At 50.8% G+C, this 19,086-nt stretch overlaps 1 protein-coding gene across 1 annotated transcript; it reads left to right on the forward strand.

Moving 5' to 3' along the window:
* Positions 1-13,358: 13,358 nt before the first annotated feature.
* Positions 13,359-14,294, forward strand: LOC104252013 (olfactory receptor 14A16). Its single transcript, XM_059834984.1, has one exon. The coding sequence runs from the start codon at positions 13,359-13,361 to the stop codon at positions 14,292-14,294; it is 936 nt and encodes a 311-aa protein (XP_059690967.1).
* Positions 14,295-19,086: the final 4,792 nt, after the last annotated feature.

Consider the following 19,086-nt stretch of genomic DNA (forward strand, 5'->3'; position numbering starts at 1 on the left):
CTTCTTGGAGGCTCTTGGGAATTTCCTTTGGCCAACTGAAAGGACAGCTGCTGCCCAAATTAAGGGCAACTGAACCTGTCCCTACTCGTTATGTTCAGGTCAGCCTATAGAGATATTCATAGGATGGAATGGAGTCTTATGCCACAGGGAGAGCTCCATCTCTTTCTTCCTCTCCTCCAGGTGTTGGATTCACTAGACCTTCACTGAGTGTATTGGCAGCTGTCTCGTGTTCATCCCCACATTGTGGTACAGAATTCAAGGCAGCTGCTCAATGTAAGGTTCAAATCCAGGCACACAGAGCTACATGAGATGCCAGGGCTGGCAAGAAAATCAGAGGACCAACAGGAATGCAATTCCCATTCAGGGTGGGTGCCTGACAGACACCCCAGGTGGCATCGCAGAGAATGTGATTTGGTGCCTGTGTGCCATTGACTGTTGCCATCACTCAGAGGCATCAGTTATCAGATGTTATCAGAGAGGCAACGTCTGTCCCTTCTCTGCCCAACAGCTGCAGGCATTGCGTGAACACAAAGCACATCACACAGGGATCTTTATTCACTCCCTTGATGATACAGTCCAGGAACAGAACAATCCTTTTCTCACTGTGCCTGCACACATCTTCTCTTCAAAGACAGCATCCTCCAACCACAGCAATGGTCCATATCAAAACTCAATTGACACTCAAAAGGGAATTCAAGGGCACCAAGATGACCTGTTGCTGTTTCAGGAAGAGTTAAGGAAGAGACAGAGAGAGTGTGGAACCACTTCTAAGTTTAGTAAGAGTAGGTGTAGATAGATCTGAGATGCTCTGTGTCCCCTTTGCCTCAGTTTCCACCAGCAAGGTCTCCCAGGCCTTTGTGCTTTGAGGCAGGGCTCTGGAGGAGAACAACCAGCTGTGAATGGGGATGAAGCCAGGGGTTACCTGAGCAAACTGCACACCTACCAGTCCATTGGACTGTAGGGGCTGCATCCAAGTGTGCTGGGAGAGTTCTTCACCAGTAGATCCTGGTCCATGATGATCCCAGTAAGGAAGGTACTCAGACTCTGTGAGGTACCATTTAAAAGGCAGTTAGGTCAAGGATTATAAGGAGAGAATAGTATAGGTAATCTTTGATCCAGTTAGGTGGTGGGATGCCTAGGTGTTGTAGCATCGAATGGGACTCCCAGCCATGCGCAGCATGCCATGCAGAGCCCGTCCAGAGAAGACAGTCTCCCATTTTGGTCATTCAAAATCATACTGTATACCCTTAGGAGGAAACGACTCTATTTCTCTTCTCCACAGTCAGTCAGAAATGATGTTCTCATGAGACCTTCCTGCTGCATTGTCAGACAGAGACAAGGCCATGCAGGTGCCATGATGGCCAGTACCGAGTGGGAGCTGCCCGCAGGCTGCACTGTGACAAGGAGCTGCTGAGGTTGTCCTGTGCCCAAGGGATCTCTGCAGCACAGTACAGGTGTGGAGGCCACGCTGTACACGCAGCACAGCGCAGCACAGCACTAACTGTTCGATGCACAATGGTCTTCTGGTGAGGATCAGTGATCAGGTTTCCCTGTGAGAAGTCTGCACTCCACCCCGGTGCCACGGCTGAGGTGCTGCAGCCCAGAGGTGCATGGCCAGGAGGAGCTGGAGCACAGGCAGGAGGAGCTGAAGCCCCAGGACGTGTCACTCTACTGTGATGGTTTGGGATTAAATGAGATGTGGTGGCACAGCTTGCTGAGCTGGGGTGCTGCAGTGCAGGGATACAGGCTCTGATGGACAAGGTGACAGGGAGGACAAGAATTGGGGGGAACCACGCTGTGTGAAGGAGCAACTAGGATATATGGAGCTCCTCTATGAGATGGGCCACAGGTTGGGCCAGCTTCTGTGAGTGAGGATGAGAAGAGAAGTCATTAAGGGTGACATGGTCTTGGCACTCATAACCTACTTGGTCAGGGAGAGGAAACAGCAATAGTCCTCTCTCAGCAAGCCGAGGAAGTCTCCAGGTTAAGCAGCAGGTTCCTGTGGGGGACTGTAAGTGCCCTGGCATTCCCTGGCCAGGCAAAGCGACAGGATGCCGGCAGCCTGGAGGCTCCTGGGACAAGTTCCGAACAGAGCTGCCAGGTAGGGACAACAAGGGGGATGCTCACCTGGAGCCGGTACTGGCAAACAAGGAAATAGTGGGGTCCCAGGTGTCAAAGGAAGGCCAGCAGCAGAGCACAGGCTGGTGGACTCCAGAGACAAAGACTTTGATATACAGGGGGGACTGATCCAGGTGGTGCCGTGGGAAGCAGCTCTGAAGGGGGAAGGAGCTCAGGAAATGTGATAGGCCTTGCAGGACAGCCTCTCCCGAGCACAAGAAGGATCTCTCTGAATACCTATGGAAAAGAAACATTCATATGTTGGCCAACATTGCTATGACAGCCAACTGCATCCTGGCTTATATCAGAAACAGTGTGGCCGGCAGGACTAGGGAAGTGATTGTCCCCCTGTAGAGAGGTGGGTGGGGGTCTCTTCTCCCAAGTGACAAGTGATAGGACAAGAGGAAACAGCCACAGGTTGTGCCAGGGGAAGTTCAGACTGGATATTAGGAAAAGTCTCTTCACCGAAAGGGCTGTCAGACACTGGAACAGGCTGCCCAAGGACGTGGTTGAGTCAGCATCACTGGAGGTTTTTAAAAGACATGTGGATGAGGTGCTTAGGGACATGGTTTAGTGGTGGACTTAGCAGGGTTAGGTTTACAGTTGGACTTGATGATCTTTAAGGTTGTTTCCAACCTAAACCATTCTATGAATCGATGATTCTATGATCCTTGTACAGAGTCCGCACATGTGTGACGCATCAATGCCACCATTACAGAGAAGGAGACAAGGCATTTGACCAGGTCGTTGAACCCTGCAATAGGTATGCCATGCCTCCTGAGGTTCCCACAAGCACCTAAGCTTTTGTCCAGAGAAGTGTGAGTCCTCTTTAGGTGTCCTGCCTGTCTCCTGCCCCATGCTGTGCCTTAGGCTGTGAAGAGAATCAAAACCAACTTTATGACTCAGTTAGCTTCATTTTACATGCTGAAATACAGGGCAGATGAAGGCAGCTCTGAGCTTCCAGGCTCTCTGCCGCCCAGTTAGGACTTAGAGAATGGAAATGCAGGTAATCCTCTTGTGCCAGTGTACACCACATCATAATTTTTCCTTCCTTTGTACCTTTTAACTGACCTGGGATCTGCCCGTTGGCTGCCTTTGGTTAAAAAATAATCTATTCTTCTCTTCCACCTCCCCCTCCTCAAAAAAGCAGAGAAAAAAGATATGGAGCATGGATTACTTAAGGGCAATACTGTAATCTTTAAATGATAAGAGAGAGCAAAGATAGTACAATGAATTCCAAAACATCCTTGAGAGCTTCATTATTTGTACTTGTCTCCAAAGCTCAGCCTGATTAGATCTTGAAAGGACTACCTCAAATCTCTGCAACCCAAATCCCTCCAACCTTCTCTTAGCCAAGGTCTTTTAGCCCAGGACACTTCTGCCCATCACTACAGCACACTGTCCAATCTCTCTTTTTCAGCTGGGTGACGTCAAGGTACTCCATTGCAACTCCATTCCCTACAAATGTCTTCTCTCCATGCTGATCCCACTTGGATCATGCCATGTTACGTACGGCTCCATCCTCCTCTTGCAGAGCTCCATTGGATGGGCAGTTTTCCATTTCTTTCATGCCCATTCACCTTTGCAACTTTTTCTCTTGCATGCATACCACATATTGTCTGAAGCAGCACATTTATCCTCCACAGCTTCACTCTTTTCCCACTGCAGGCTGAGATATTTCTCCTCTTTGAGCAGACTTTGTGCAAAACTGCTCCATATATGGAAACCCACTTCAATGCTGCATATTCATTTGGGCTAAAAAAAGATAATAAATATATCCTGAGCTAGTTTCTCAAAGACACATTTTCAAAGCGGCAAAGCAGATTCAATACGTAAATGCTGAGAGCCAAGTTACAAAGAGAGAGGGAAAAATAGGTGAAGACTCACAAATTTGTCTACACTGACAAATTCTCTGTCAGTCAAGAGCAAGTCCCACAGCCTGGGGGACGTTTTCATGAATTGACCCTCTGGGAAGTTTTGTTTCTTGGGCCTCTTGGCTCGAGCCTGTGACATTGACATTTCCAGGAAGAGGAAGAGTTCCCGTTCAGGTATCAAACTTTTGCCCATCCTGCCTGGAGATCCAGGACAGTTGTGTCACACAACACCCAGTGTCATAGTGAAGACGGAGGCAGTGTGAATTGTCGTGGTTTGGACTCCAACGGAAACTCAACGCCTGAGCTGTCAGGACCACATTCCTGCAGTTCGACAGAAGTTCCCTGACACGGCTGTGAGTTCCGACCTAGTTGGCAGAGTTTTTCACAGCCCTCACTGAGAAGGGCAGGGTGTCAAGGAGCGGAGAACTCATTTCCGTTTCCCAAATCCCAGGGCAGTTCCCAAACCATCCTTCCCTTGTCCCCTGGCACCCCATTGCTTGAGATGCTAATCTGCTGGGGCTTCTCTCAGGAAACCTTCAATAATCTTTCAGGTGCTTTTGTGATTTCCCTAAGAGTATCAGTATCTAAAGAAGAAGAAGAACCAAAGCAAAAACAAACCCCAACATTAATCTGCCTAAATATAAATATCTGCAGCATAGCAGTTTGCATCTCTGGTGGCCACTCTGGGCAACACCAGATAGATCAGTATTTGCAGTGTTGGCCATTATACCTCATCCTCAAGGACAAATCTACAGCAGTTCAGAGGAAAGGTGCCCTTGAAAAGTCATCTTTTGTGTCCCCCAGGAGGCACGAGCGCTGCTCATTCCCCACTCCAGAGTGGGGTAGAGGCTGGATGCCCTTCTCAGGACAGACTCCTTGCCAGGAAGCCACAGGCATGGGGGGAGCTCACCTGGTTCTTACTGGCACTTCACTCGCATCCCTTTTGGTGTATCTCTTCCTTCTCTGTGTCTACTCTTTCCACACACAGGAATGACAGAAGAACAAACATTTCATAACAACTTGTCATAAAGTCCTTGTTAGAGACAAGAAGTCCCCCCATGAAATCTGGAGGGAGCCCAGAAGATTGCCTTAAGCACCAAGAAGAGCCAAGAAGCTCAAGGCCTCTTCTGAAGTGCAGCAAATTCTTGCAGCCAAGACCTGAGCCTGGAAGTGGGAAGGAATTTCTGTCTGTGGGTGGAGGAGGAACAAGTGTGTTGTGGGAGTATGTCAGGGCTGAAGGCCCTTGCGCAAATCAGAGATGATGGAGACATTCCCACCTTGTGCGCTTGCCTCAGCCTAGGAAATGGGGAGAGCCTGCTGCTGGGGGTGTGTGTGCTCAGTCATGCCCCATGAGATGACCTTGCTCTCTTTTGCAAGAAAGAAGAAAACAGGAGGACTCGGTTTGCAGTATCTAAGTCAGACTGTGGGACACAAATAAGTAATTACATTGTTGGATGGGAGTCAGAATATGAGAAGGAAAGAAGGAGGAAGAAATGATCTCTGTGTTAAAAAATGGGGAAACTGAGACCCAACTTGTGCATCTTTCCTCTGCGCAAGGATGTACTATTTTTTTTTTCAGAGGAGCTGACTCTATCAGAGTAGCTTTCACAGTTGTCCTCTGCTAGGAAGCCCAGAGAACAAAGGGATGGGATTCCCCTAGTTGGATTTAGACATGTCCAGTGGAAGGGCTTGATCCAGCTGCCCACTTCTCCCTGCCAATAGGGAGATGCCCTGAGGAATCCCAGACATGCAGGAATGCCACGCCTCAGCCTGGCTGGGTGACAGAAGAGAAAACAGCATGCTTAGAGTCAGTTTCCTCCCACTCCTGGGCAGGTGTGGCATTTCAACAGCTCCCACTTGCAGGATCACAACTGGCTTTACTTTAAAGAAGGAAGAAAGCCAGGCAAGTTTTTTACACTCTTCAAGACCAGACCTATATTTCTTTAAGACACAAATTCCCTTCTCCCGCTTCTCATTCCACAACCAGTCCCAAGATTCTGCACTTCTAAAGATACACCTGGTACACAAAAGAGGCACATAGGAGTGGTCCCCACTTGATCAAAAGAGATACACCACCTGTTTATTCCTGGTGGATCACAACATGTATGAGCTCTCGAGGCAGGCCACAGTTTTTCTGAGTGCATTTCCAAGAGCCCCCTTGACCTCCCTGTTCCGCAGGCTGCAGAGGAGTGGATTGACCAGGGGCGTGAGGATGGTGTAGAAAAAGGAGAGGACTTTATGGAGCTGCCTCAGGGAGGCTGTCCTGGTGTCATATAGACAAGGACGAGGGTGCCATAGAAAACAGTCACCACGATGAGGTGAGAGGAGCAGGTGGAGAAGGCCTTCTGCCTCCCCATGGTGGTTGGGATCCTCAGGACTGCAGCTCTGGTGCAGATGTAGGATACCAGTGTGAGTCCAAATGGGAAGACTACACCCAGAAAGCAGACTCTGAAAGTAACCAGCCTAAGCACCGTGGTGTCACTGCAGGCAAGCTCTAGCAATGGGGCAAAACCACAGAAGAAGTGATCAATGGCGTTGGGAGCACAGAACTGTAACCTGGAAAAGAGCCCGGTGACTATGGTAGACATGAGCAATGCTGCTAGCCAAGACCCAGCCGCCAGCTGGAGACAGAGCTTCCAGTTCATGAGGCTTGCCTAGAGCAGGGCTTGACAGATGGCCAAGTAGCGATCCTAGGACATGGTGGCCAGCAGATAGCACTCGGTACCTGCAAAACAGCCAAAGAAAAAGAGCTGTGCCATGCACCCTTGAGTAGAAATGGTTCTGTCCCTGGCTAGGAAGCTGGCCAGCAGCCTGGGCAGGATAGTGAAGGTGTAGCAGATTTCCACATTGGAGAAATTCCCCAGGAAGACGGACATGGGAGTGTGAAGATGCCCAGCTGCCAGCACCAGCACAACAATGAGGATGTTAACAAACACCTTCACCATGTAGATCTCAAGGGAGAGGAGAAAGAGAGGCGCCTGAAGCTTGGGGACATTACTCAGTCCCAGCAGGAGGAGGAACTCCACTGGTCATGTCTGCTTGTCCCATTCCTCTTTCTCCATGAAGTGCTGTAGGACCTTCTTTTCCCCACTTGGCAGGACGGGAACCTGAGGAAGGGCATGCGCTTCTGTGTTTGTTGTACAAAGGAATCGGGAAGGAGTCACTGCCAGAGACAACATGGAGGTTTTCCCTCCTCTGACTGAATTCACACTTGGCTTAGGGGCTCCATTCCTCGTGAAAGGGCAGGAAGAGGTTCTTTGAGAGGGCCAAACTGCTCTTCTTGAAAGAACCTCCTCTCATGAGAGAGATGAGTTGCCGCACTGAGGTGCCTATTTCTGTGGAATGAAAGAGAATGTTCATTTGCTCACATTACATTATGACGCATTAAGTTATTCCCCATAGCACCCAGCACAGGCGTTAGCCAAGTCCTGCTTTCAAGCAACAGAAAGAGGGGCCCGACAGAAAAGCTCCATCATGCAAAAAAAGCCTTTAGGGCAATGCATCATGCCATAGACTTTTTCTTCACTCTGAGGAAGAATTTTCTCAAACTTTATACCTTTACAGCGAGTTGGAGATGGCCGAGGCAGTCACCTAGACAGCCCAGAGAGCTCCTGGAATGGAGGAGCCCTTTTACTCAGTCATTCACCCCACCTACACTGGGGTGCCTTGGTCCTGAAGGTGCTTCCATGGGGAGGGTGCCTCAGATTCACTGCTCGCTCTAAATCACATCCCATGTAGATGGCTGAGAGACAACTGTGAGAGAGCTGAGGGATTGAGATGGATCCCTAAGATACGAGCAAGATGGAGAAAGAGACAGCGAGAGATTAAGAGAGTTGAGAACATAAGGGACATGTCTTGGCAGCCTGGCCCCATACACTCTGCCCCAACCTCTGCCTGTCCACTGAGGTGTGTGAGTGCCCATTAGCTTATGCCCCACAGCTCTGACTGCACTGACCACCACGCTGCCTGTATCTGGGTTCAGCAGTGTCAAGGATACACAGAGGGTATCTAAGGAAAGAGGAGCTGGAATGAGAAGACAGGCAGGACAGGACTGTACCAAGACACATGGTCTCACTTCATAGCTGCCACTGTGCCAAGAGCCACTGGCACTAAATGGCAACACTGTGACAGGGATTAGAGAAGAGGAGAGGTTTCCTTTTAATTTTGGAGAGACTTTAAGGTACAGTTGTAACCCTCATGTCTTCAAAGGATGGCCCCGCTGAGCAAGAGTCCATCTCTTCTGCAAATGACCACACGTTGCCCGGTATGTGGCTCAGGGCACTTGGCATTCCCTATGGGAAAACTAAGCTGCCAAGTCGATGCTAAGTACAGTTCTCCTGAAGACCACTGTAGGAGGAGATGATATCACCTTCTAGAGTGCTGATCCTTCCCCGCTATCAAAGGAGGCCAGAGAATGAACTCATCTTTTTAGACATTAAAGTTATAAAAGTCTATGTCTGAACAAGCTAATTCCACTGAATGTGCTGGATTAGCTGAAGTATTGGCTCTGGGAGCATTGTGTCAAGGACTGGACATTTATTTCACCAAACATGAGTGATCTGGAGACAGGTGCACTGTTACTCCAAACTACATTCCTGACCAATATTCTAGATTCTGGACCAAATTAGAAGAGAGGTCATTCTCAACAGTTCAACTGGACTGAATTTCAGGCATGTTTTTGTTCTGACCAGGACGTTAACGGAGATGTATTTTCCACTTGGTCGAAAAATTAAGCTGTTATTGTTCTCTTCATTGTGTTCCACCTATGTCCTGTCATTTCCTAAAGACTAAGAGGTTCAGCAAAGATCTGTCACCAAAATAATCAGGAAACCAGATTTGGAAGGAAGGCGCAGTTGCATGAGAACCGGACGAGGGCGAAGCTTGTTGAGAATTGGGTGTGCCATGGAGGGATGAAGTCCTCTGCTTGTTGCTCTCTGTCTTGGTTTGCACGCTTAGAAAATGCCACTGTGGTATTCACCAGGGTTTGTAAAGTGCTTGTAGGTCATTTGAAAGGCATTGCTATGCAGGGTCATCTTATGATGACGTGTTGCAGAAGAGAGTCTGGTGTGATATTCGATTAAGGAGATCTTACACTGCTAAGAAAGAGAGGTCTCATTTCTGCAGATGCATCATAACCATGTGTTTGCCCTCCCCACCCCTCTCCCCTTTCAAAATCCACTTACAACACCTCTCCTCAGGTGGAAAAGCAGTTTCTGAAGATTATCCCACTTCTTTTGAAACCTGCCTTGAGAGCATCTTTCATCAGCTGGTTCCTGAGGCTGAAAACAAAGGGACTCATCAAAGGAGTTGGCACTGTGTTGAGAAGGGCCACTGCCTTGTTTCAGGAAATGAGGTGACTTGAAGGCTGGACATACATGAAGATGCAGCCCAGAAGGGAGCAGAAGTAGCACTGAGTTAAGCAGCCTGGGCAGGAAATGGTTTTACTGCCCATCAGCAAGTTTCCTATGGCTTTGGGTATGATGGATATGGTGATGAAAACCTCCAAACAGGAGAGGTTACAGAGGGAAAAGTCTGTGGGACTGTGGAGGTCTCCTTCAGCAAGAATGAGGGAATGATCAGCAGGTTTGTCCCTAAGATCACCAGGTGTGAAGCCAGGAGAGCGATTGCCATGAGGGACTCCTGATGGTGGAGGGAGGGGAAGCCCAAGAGAAGGAACTCTGTGACAGTTGTATGGTTCAACATTTCTGCATCCGAGCTGCAGTGGTGGGGGGCGTGGGGAGAATAACCCCATACATCAGGACAGGCTGGGACGTGAGCAGCTGAGGAGAAGGGCCTGGGGACTACGAGGGATGCCCTACAACCAGTAGCGTACGGTCCCTATGAACAAGGGCAGCTGCACGTGGGGCTGTGTTAGGAGGAGTGTGGGCCACCCAGACAACTTGAGTGATCATCCCCCTTGACTCAGCACTGGTGTGGCTCCACACACATGGGTGTGTCCCAGTGGGCGGCTCCCCAGTTTGGAGAAGTCAGGAGGAACTAGAGAGTGTCGAGTGCAGGTCTGCCAAGATGGGGTACGGGACCGGGTGAATATGACCTGTGTGGGGCGGCTGAGGGACCTGGGCAGCATTGACCCAGTGACAGAGAGGCTCAGAGCAGTATAGGATTAGCCTGAGACTGCTGGAAAGGTGGTTTCAGGGATGATGGAATCTTTTTTTCATAGGGGGAAGCGGCATGAGGGAGAACTTATAGCACAAAGTGCAGCTGGAGAGGTCCAGACTGGACACAAGGAAAGAGAAATGTCACTCGAAGGGCAGTGCTGTGGTATAAGAAGTCACCCAGAAGGAGACTGGATCAACCCAAGGCTTTGTGTTGCAAGGGACAATGAGGAAGGATGGAGAGATATCAGTAAAGGAAGATGCTCAGGTGAGAGCCAGGTGGGGTAGCAGGGTGGATGTCTACAGCCTGCAGAGAAAGAGGTGCAGGTGTGGGAGACCGTAGGACAGCCAATGGTGGAGATGAGAGAGGGATGGAGAAAGTCGGAAAAGCCCCCAACAGAGATCAGCTCTTTCCCTCCTCGGCTGTGGCTGTTGTCTCTGCCACTGACACCTATGAGGAAGCACCTTGTTCTTACAGCACTCAGGGCTCATTGCCTCCCCTTCCCCACCTGGGAGCCTGGGAGGTATCCTACCGTAGTCCTGCCCTGGGCATTGCCCATCCCCACATCACACCGCCCCAGGAAGAGCCCTGAGCAATGTGTGAGGGACCGGATCTCACTTCCCAGGGGCTGGGGGTCAGAGCTTGGCCCTTTGCCTGTAGGTAACACATCCAGGGTTACTCAGAATCTCTTCCTTCACATTGCCTTTGCCTACCTGTCATCACTGCCTGGAGTTTTCTGCTCTAAGCAGCCCCTGGGGAGGCTTTGTCAGCAATGTCCCTCCGTGGGACCCATTAAGACTGCAAGAAACAGTGGAGATTGCATCAGACACTGACTTCTTGAGAGGTTTCTTCAACTCCCTCTCACTGTCTGAGGTTCATGGACTGGGCACCAAACCCACCTGAGGGGTCATTAAAACACCTTGAGCTGTCCTCTGCTGCGAGGCTGTGCCGGACTCCTGGGACGGAGGGAGCTCACGGCAAGCGGGCATCACTGCCGAGAGACAGCTCTGCCCAGGAGCAGCTCCTCTGCAAAGCGCAGCAGGGCTGAGGGCACTGCCTGCAGGCACCGAGGGGAGAGGAGTGAGGCAGCGAAGGCTTTAAGGCAGTCAGGAGTGGGAGCACGCTGAGAGCGCAAAGTAGGAGAAATGTTCACAGACCTTGCCACGGTAAGTCTCTGGGTGCAGGGCAATGCAGCTACAGTTCGTGGAGGGCTCTCGTAAAGCTGGCATAGCCCCCACGAATCTCACTCCTCTATAGAGGAGGTGCCCCAGAGCAGGGCTTCCCTGCTGCACCATGAGAGGGACAGGGCATGAGGGCTGCCTTCTGCCAGGGACGGCTGCAGGGTGTGAAGGTGGGTGTGCAGCCAGGGGTGCCCAGGGCTGTCCTTCCGAGCAGGGTCCCTGCACCCCCGGGGCTGGGTGCTGGGGCAGGGACTCTGCCGCCTGCCAGGGTCAGCACTCAGCCTGCCCGGGGAGCTCCCCACGGCGCTGTGGGGAGAAGCTGGGGGTGAGAGTGTCGACCCAAGGCAGGGAAGTGTCCTTCTGTTTTTGAGAGGGTGCTGCCTGGGTCAGGGCTGCTCGCAGCTCCAGATCACCCCCAGGACAGTTGCAGAGGGTCCTTGTAGAGAAGGGCATCAAAGCAGCAGTCACCTGAAAGGGAAGAAGTTTGTGCTTTGAGTTTTCTCCTCGTCGTTTGCTGGGTGGGCAGGGGGAGGTGGGAATTTTTTTCTCCATTTTGCACAAGGCATTGAGACTCCATTTGTTGTTAGGAGCTGTCTGAGCTGCTTTTTAAGTCCTGCTTACCCAGAGATGCCCCTGGGTAGTGCCCTGCTGCCAAGAGGGGTCTGCATGCAGAGCTGAGCATGCTGCAGGTGGGATGGGGTCTGTGAGCATGAAGAGGGAGGAGATGTGGGGACAGAGAAAGAGGTCCTGGCCAAGACAAGCTCCAGGCAGCAGAGCCATGGGCAGGGAGGAAGAGAGAACTGCTTCCAGAAATGCCGTTGGAGGGGGGATTCAGGCATCTCTCTGCCATCCCCTGCAGTGCAGATGCCTTCCCTGGAACAACCCCCCGGTCTCCTCACTCACACAGCAGAGCCTCTGCCCTTAACGTCATGGGATTTGGTCATCAGTTGCCTTCCCAGCAACCCGGCCACCACAGAGGAGAGATGCTCGAGTGCCCGACTGTGTCTCCCTCTTCTGCCTCCCCTGGCAGGGGCACTTTGCCATCCCCTCTTCTCCCTGCCGCCCTTGTTCATACTGTTACGCTCACTGGTGGGGGGGGCTGAGGATTGAAGTACAGCTGAGACACCAATGCTGCATGTACTGTCATGCACGTACGTCCATGGAGGAAAAGCAGCCAGCTTGCATCCTGTCAACCTTTGGGCCTCTGGGAACTGCAGTGTGTGCGGCTGGAAATGATGTGACCCTCCATTCAGAATGTAACGAATTTAAGATATGTGACTTTTTCCTTGAGAGGTCCTGCTGGGTTGCAAGCTGCCGTCCAGAAGCACATAGTTCTCCCATGACATCTCTGTGTTATCTAGCAGTCCCATGGAGAAGATGTCTCAGTGCTAAGGCCATGGAGATGCTGCTGGGCAGCTGAATGTGGGCAGCTGTAATGAGCCCTCTGTGTCCCTGGTTGGGAGGGCAGAGCGGAGGTCTTCCTCGGGAATGGTTAGATGGGGTGAGGGCTTTGGAGAGCTGCACTTGGAGAGTGGGTTCCTCTGCTCTCACTGGTGTCATAGAATCATAGACTTACAGAATGGTTTGGGTTGGAAGGGGCCTTTAAAGGCCATCTAGTGCAACCCCCTGCAATGACAGTCCCTTTGCCTCTCAGGACCCACCAGGTGTCACACGGGGTGCAGCAGAAATGCCAAGGATTTCTGCCTCAAAACCACTCTTCAGCTGTGGTGGGGCAATTAAAACAGAATAAACGAAACAAAATCCCCACAGCTCTGCTCTGCCGTCAAGTGATTTGGAAGCAACAATGCTGAAAAGGTCTTTGATATTGAAAGTGGATTTAATCTGAGATCACCCTGTGTTCCTACTGAGCTATTGCTGTAGGCCAGGGCTGACACCTACAGAGCCCACAGCAGAACCTCCTGCTCTCTGGGGCACCCTCAGCCAGCACCAAAGAGAGCTCACAAAAGGTCTTCCTGAAAAGACTGAATAGATTATACTCAGAGAAGTCTGCCCTAACTTGTCACAGTCGTGACCTTTTTGAACAGGTCCCCAGGTCCCGAGGAAGAAAATGTCCAACGGCAGCTCCATCACCCAGTTCCTCCTCCTGGCATTCACAGACATGCGTCAGCTGCAGCTCTTGCACTTCTGCCTCTTCCTGGGCATCTACCTGGCTGCCCTCCTGGGCAATGGCCTCATCATCACCGCCATAGCCTGCGACCACCACCTCCACAGCCCCATGTACTTCTTCCTCCTCAACCTCTCCCTCCTCGACCTGGGCTCCATCTCCACCACTCTCCCCAAAGCCATGGCCAATTCCCTCTGGGACACCAGGGCCATCTCCTACTCGGGATGTGCTGCCCAAGTATTCCTGCTTGTCTTTTTCATGTCAGCAGAATTGTATCTTCTCACTGTCATGTCCTATGACCGCTACATTGCCATCTGCAAACCCCTGCACTACGGGACCCTCCTGGGCAGCACAGCTTGTGTCCACATGGCAGCAGCTGCCTGGGGCAGTGGGTTGCTTTATGCTGTGCTGCACACAGCCAATACATTTTCACTACCACTCTGCAAAGGCAATACCTTGGACCAGTTCTTCTGTGAAATTCCACAGATCCTCAAGCTCTCCTGCTCAGACACCTACCTCAGGGAAGTTGGACTTCTTGTGGTTAGTTTCTGTTTAGTCTTTGGCTGTTTTGTTTTCATTGTGCTGTCCTATGTGCAGATCTTGAGGGCCGTGCTGAGGATCCCCTCTGAGCAGGGACGGCACAAAGCCTTTTCCACGTGCCTCCCTCACCTGGCCGTGGTCTCCCTGTTTCTCAGCACTGGAGTGTTTGCCCACCTGAAGCCCCCCTCCATCTCCTCCCCATCCCTGGACCTGGTGGTGGCAGTTCTGTACTCGGTGGTGCCTCCAGCAGTGAACCCCCTCATCTACAGCATGAGGAACCAGGAGCTCAAGGATGCCTTATGGAACCTGACCCCATGGATGCTGTTTCACAGAAAATAACCTGCCTCCCCTCCTCTCCACATTTCCCAGAGATTCTCTTAGGCCACAAGTCGGCATTTTCCTCTTGTGATAATTCTACTCATGAAAAATTTTCTCGGTTTATACTCCTTCTGTTGAGTCTTGGTGGTGTCATGGGTCACCCTTGCACAACACTGTGTCAGCTGTGGCCTGTCCAATGGCAGCTTTTCAATAAAAGGGGATCTCCCAGGTGCAGTGCCTGAAGGCTGGTTTCTTCCTACAGAGTTGCTCCCAAGAAAATATCCATAGAGTTGCTCTTTTAAAGTTTCTGTTCTCCTTTTGTTCTCAGTGTTTTTGGTGTTAAGCTCATGGTAAGGTTGGGTTCCAAAGCCTGGCCTCTCAGCCCAGCCCGTTCTCAGGCAGCTCCAGCTACATCAGGTGCTCATGGCCTTGTCCCGACAAATACTGAAAATCTCCATCGACTGATCACCCACCAACTGGCCTGAGTCCTTGCTCCAGTGTTTGGCTCTGAGGGATTTCTCAAAAACCCAGCTCTCAGCTTCTCCTTGTCCATCACGTGCTCCAGGCCCCAACCATCCTTCTGGCCTCTGCAGGACTCGCTCCAGCCTGCCAGGGTCCTTCTTGTGCTGGGGAGCCCCATACTAGACACAGCAGTCCTGATGTGGTCCTGTGGTGGGTTGACTTTGACCAGCAGCCAGACACCAACCCAGCTGCTCAGTCACTCCCCCTACTCAACAGGGCCAAGGGAGAAAATAAGATGGACTAGCTCATGGGTCAAAGTGAAGACAGGGACATCGCTTACTAATTCCTGTCACCGTCAAAGAAGAGCTGACTTGGGGAAGAGAAATTTAATTTATTGTCAATTAAAAGAGATTTGGATAGTGAGAAGATCTAACAGAAATATTAAAGAACATTTCCCCACCCCGCTCCAAGGCACAAAGCCTTGGGTTGATCCAGTTTCCCTCTGGGTGACTTCTTACACCACAGCACTGCCCTTCAAGTGACATTTCTCTTTCCTCGTGTCCAGTCTGGAGCTCTCCAGCTGCACTTTCTGCTATAAGTTCTTTCTCATGCCGTTTCCCACTACGAAGAAAAGATTCGTCATCTCTGAAACCACCTTTCCAGCAGTCAAAGGCTACTCCTATGCTGCCCTGAGCCTCTCTGCCACAGGGTCAATGCTGCCCAGGTCCCTCAGCCGCCCCACACAGATCATATGCACCCGGTCCCGAATCCCATCTTGGCAGACCTGCACTCGACACTCTCTTGTTCCTCCTGACTTCTCCAAACTGGGGAGCCACCCTCTGGGACACACCCATGTGTGTGGAGCCACACCAGTGCTGAGTCAAGGGGAATGATCACTCAAGTTGTCTGGGTGGCCCACACTCCTCCTAACACAGCCCCACGTGCAGCTGCCCTTGTTCATAGAGACCATACGCTACTGGTTGTAGGGCATCCCTCGTAGTGCCCAGGCCCTTCTCCTCAGCTGCTCACGTCCCAGCCTGTCCTGATGTATGGGGTTATTCTCCCCCCGCCCCCCACCACTGCAGCTCGGATGCAGAAATGTTGAACCATACGACTGTCACAGAGTTCCTTCTCTTGGGCTTCCCCTCCCTCCACCATCAGGAGTCCCTCATGGCAATCGCTCTCCTGGCTTCGTACCTGGTGATCTTAGGGACAAACCTGCCGATCATTCCCTCATTCTTGCTGAAGGAGACCTCCACAGTCCCACGTACTTTTCCCTCTGTAACCTCTCCTGTTTGGAGGTTTTCATCACCATATCCATCATACCCAAAGACGTAGGAAACTTGTGCATGGCCAGCAAAGCCATATCCTGCCCAGGCTGCTTAACTCAGTGCTACTTCTACTCCCTTCTGGGCTGCATCTTCATGTATGTCCAGCCTTCAAGTCACCTCATTTCCTGAAACAAGGCAGTGGCCCTTCTCAACACAGTGCCAACTCCTTTGATGAGTCCCTTTATTTTCAGCCTCAGGAACCAGCTGATGAAAGATGCTCTCAAGGCAGGTTTCAAGAGAAGTGGGATAACCTTCAGAAACTGCTTTTCCACCTGAGGAGAGGTGTTGTAAGTGGATTTTGAAAGGGGAGAGGGGTGGGGAGGGCAAACACATGGTTATGATGCATCTGCAGAAATGAGACCTCTCTTTCTTAGCAGTGTAAGGACTCCTTAATCGAATATCACACCAGACTCTCTTCTGCAACACGTCATCATAAGACGATCCGCCATAGCAATGCCTTTCAAATGACCTACAAGCACTTTACAAACCCTGGTGAATACCACAGTGGCATTTTCTAAGCGTGCAAACCAAGACAGAAAGCAACAAGCAGAGGACTTCATCCCTCCATGGCACACCCAATTCTCAACAAGCTTCACCCTCCTCCAGTTCTCATGCAACTTCGCCTTGCTCCTAAATGTGTTTTCCCGATTATTTTGGTGGCAGATCTTTGCTGAACCTCTTAGTCTTTAGGAAATGACAGAAAATAGGTGGAACACAATGAAGAGAACAATAACAGCTTGCTTTCTGGACCAAGTGGCACTTACATCTCTGTTAACCTCCTGGTCAGAACAAAAACATGCCTGAAATTCAGTCCAGTTGAACTGTTGAGAATGACCTCTCTTCTAATTTGGTCCAGAATCTAGAACATTGGTCAGGAATGTAGTTGGGAGTAAGAGTGCACCTGTCTCCAGATCACTCATGTTTGGTGAAACAAATGTCCATTCCTTGACACAATGCTCCCTGAGCCAATACTTCAGCTAATCCAGCACATTCAGTGGAATTAGCTTGTTCAGACATAGACTTTTATAACTTTAATGTCTAAAAAGATGAGTTCATTCTCTGGCCTCCTTTGATAGCGGGGAAGGATCAGCACTCTAGAGGGTGATATCATCTCCTCCTACAGTGGTCTTCAGGAGAACTGTACTTAGCATCGACTTGGCAGCTTCGTTTTCCCATAGGGAATGCCAAGTGCCCTGAGCCACATACTGGGCAACGCGTGCTCATTTGCACAAGGGAGGGACTCTTGCTCAGCGGGGCCATCCTTTGAAGACATGAGGGTTACAATTGTACCTTAAAGTCTCTCCAAAATTAAAAGGAAACCTCTCCTCTTCTCTAATCCCTGCCACAGTGTTGCCTGTTTGTGCCAGGGGCTCTTTGCACAGTGGCAGCTATGAAGCGAGACCACGTGTCTTGGTACAGTCCTGTCCTGCCTGTCTTCTCATTCCAGCTCCTCTTTCTTTAGATACCCTCTCTGTGTCCTGGACACTGCTGAACCCAGATACAGGCAGCGTGGTGGTCAGTGCAGTCAGAGCTGTGGGGCATAAGCTAATGGGCACTCACACACCTCAGTGGACAGGCAGAGGTTGGGGCAGAGTGTATGGGGCCAGGGTGCCAAGACATGCCCTTATGTTCTCAACTCTCTTAATCTCTCGCTGTCTCTTTCTCCATCTTGCTCGTATCTTAGGGATCCATCTCAATCCCTCAGCTCTCTCACAGTTGTCTCTCAGCCATCTACATGGGATGTGATTTAGAGCGAGCAGTGAATCTGAGGCACCCTCCCCATGGAAGCACCTTCAGGACCAAGGCACCCCAGTGTAGGTGGGGTGAATGACTGAGTAAAAGGGCTCCTCCATTCCAGGAGCTCTCTGGGCTGTCTAGGTGACTGCCTCGGCCATCTCTAACTTGCTGTAAAGATATGAAGTTTGAGACAGGGAATCATCAGGGACAGTGTTTTTTCTGACCCAAGCGTTATGAAAGCCCAAAGAGGAGGCGTGGGCAAAGTGCTCTCTCTTTCAGCCACAGACATTCCCTGGGCAGGCAATCCAACAGGTACCAGGATTTTCCTGGAAACCTGTGCTTGATCATGATCCTGCACGGCCTCAGCCCCCACTCATCCGCGGGACACCCCCCGTCACCATTTCCATGCTGAACAGGGATTCCTGAGAACTCAGATGGGAATACTGAGGTCCAGGTGCTGTGACACTGCAGGGAGGCAGCCCAAATGCATTCAGAAAGAGAAGATGAGGAGGAAAAGACGTTCAGCAAATGATCATCACCCTTGTTCCTTTCCCCTCCTCCTCAGGCAACATCACTTTTCCTCATTTGGCTTAGACAGCTCAGGTGCCTTTTCGCTGGAATTCAGTTTTCCCCGCCCTTCCCTCCCTAGTTCACATCTGCTTCTAAGTCTCCTGTCTAACAGACCCTTGGCACTGCCTTCGACTAGCAAGCTAGTAACTCCTGGCCACTCTCGGTCAGTGGAAAGAGATGGACTGTCCCAGGACAGAATTGTCTCATCAGAAAGCAAATGTTTCAGGGAGTTGAGACCACTAATCCTGTGTAGTGTCCATTCTTCCTCAGGGTGAAGATCAGTCTATGGCACGATGTGTTGCCCTAAAGGCTTTTTTGCATGATGGAGCTTTTCTGTCGGGCCCCTCTTCCTGTTGCTTGAAAGCAGAACTTGGCTAACGTCTATGCCAGGTAGTATGGGGAATAACTTCATGTGTCATAATCTAATGTGAGCAAATGGACATTCTCTCTCATTCCACAGAAATAGGCACCTCAGTGCGGCAACTCATCTCTCTCATGAGAGGAGGTTCTTCCAAGAAGAGCAGTTTGGCCCTCTCAAAGAACCTCTTCCTGCCCTTTCACGAGGAATGGAGCCCCTAAGCCAAGTGTGAATTCAGTCAGAGGAGAGAAAACCGCCATGTTGTCTCTGGCAGTGACTCCTTCACGATTACTTTGTACAACAAACACAGAAGCGCATGCCCTTCCTCAGGTTCCCTTCCTGCCAGGTGGGGAAA

This window comes from Gavia stellata, unplaced genomic scaffold, assembly GCF_030936135.1.
Source record: "Gavia stellata isolate bGavSte3 unplaced genomic scaffold, bGavSte3.hap2 HAP2_SCAFFOLD_42, whole genome shotgun sequence".
NCBI classification, from domain to species: domain Eukaryota; kingdom Metazoa; phylum Chordata; class Aves; order Gaviiformes; family Gaviidae; genus Gavia; species Gavia stellata.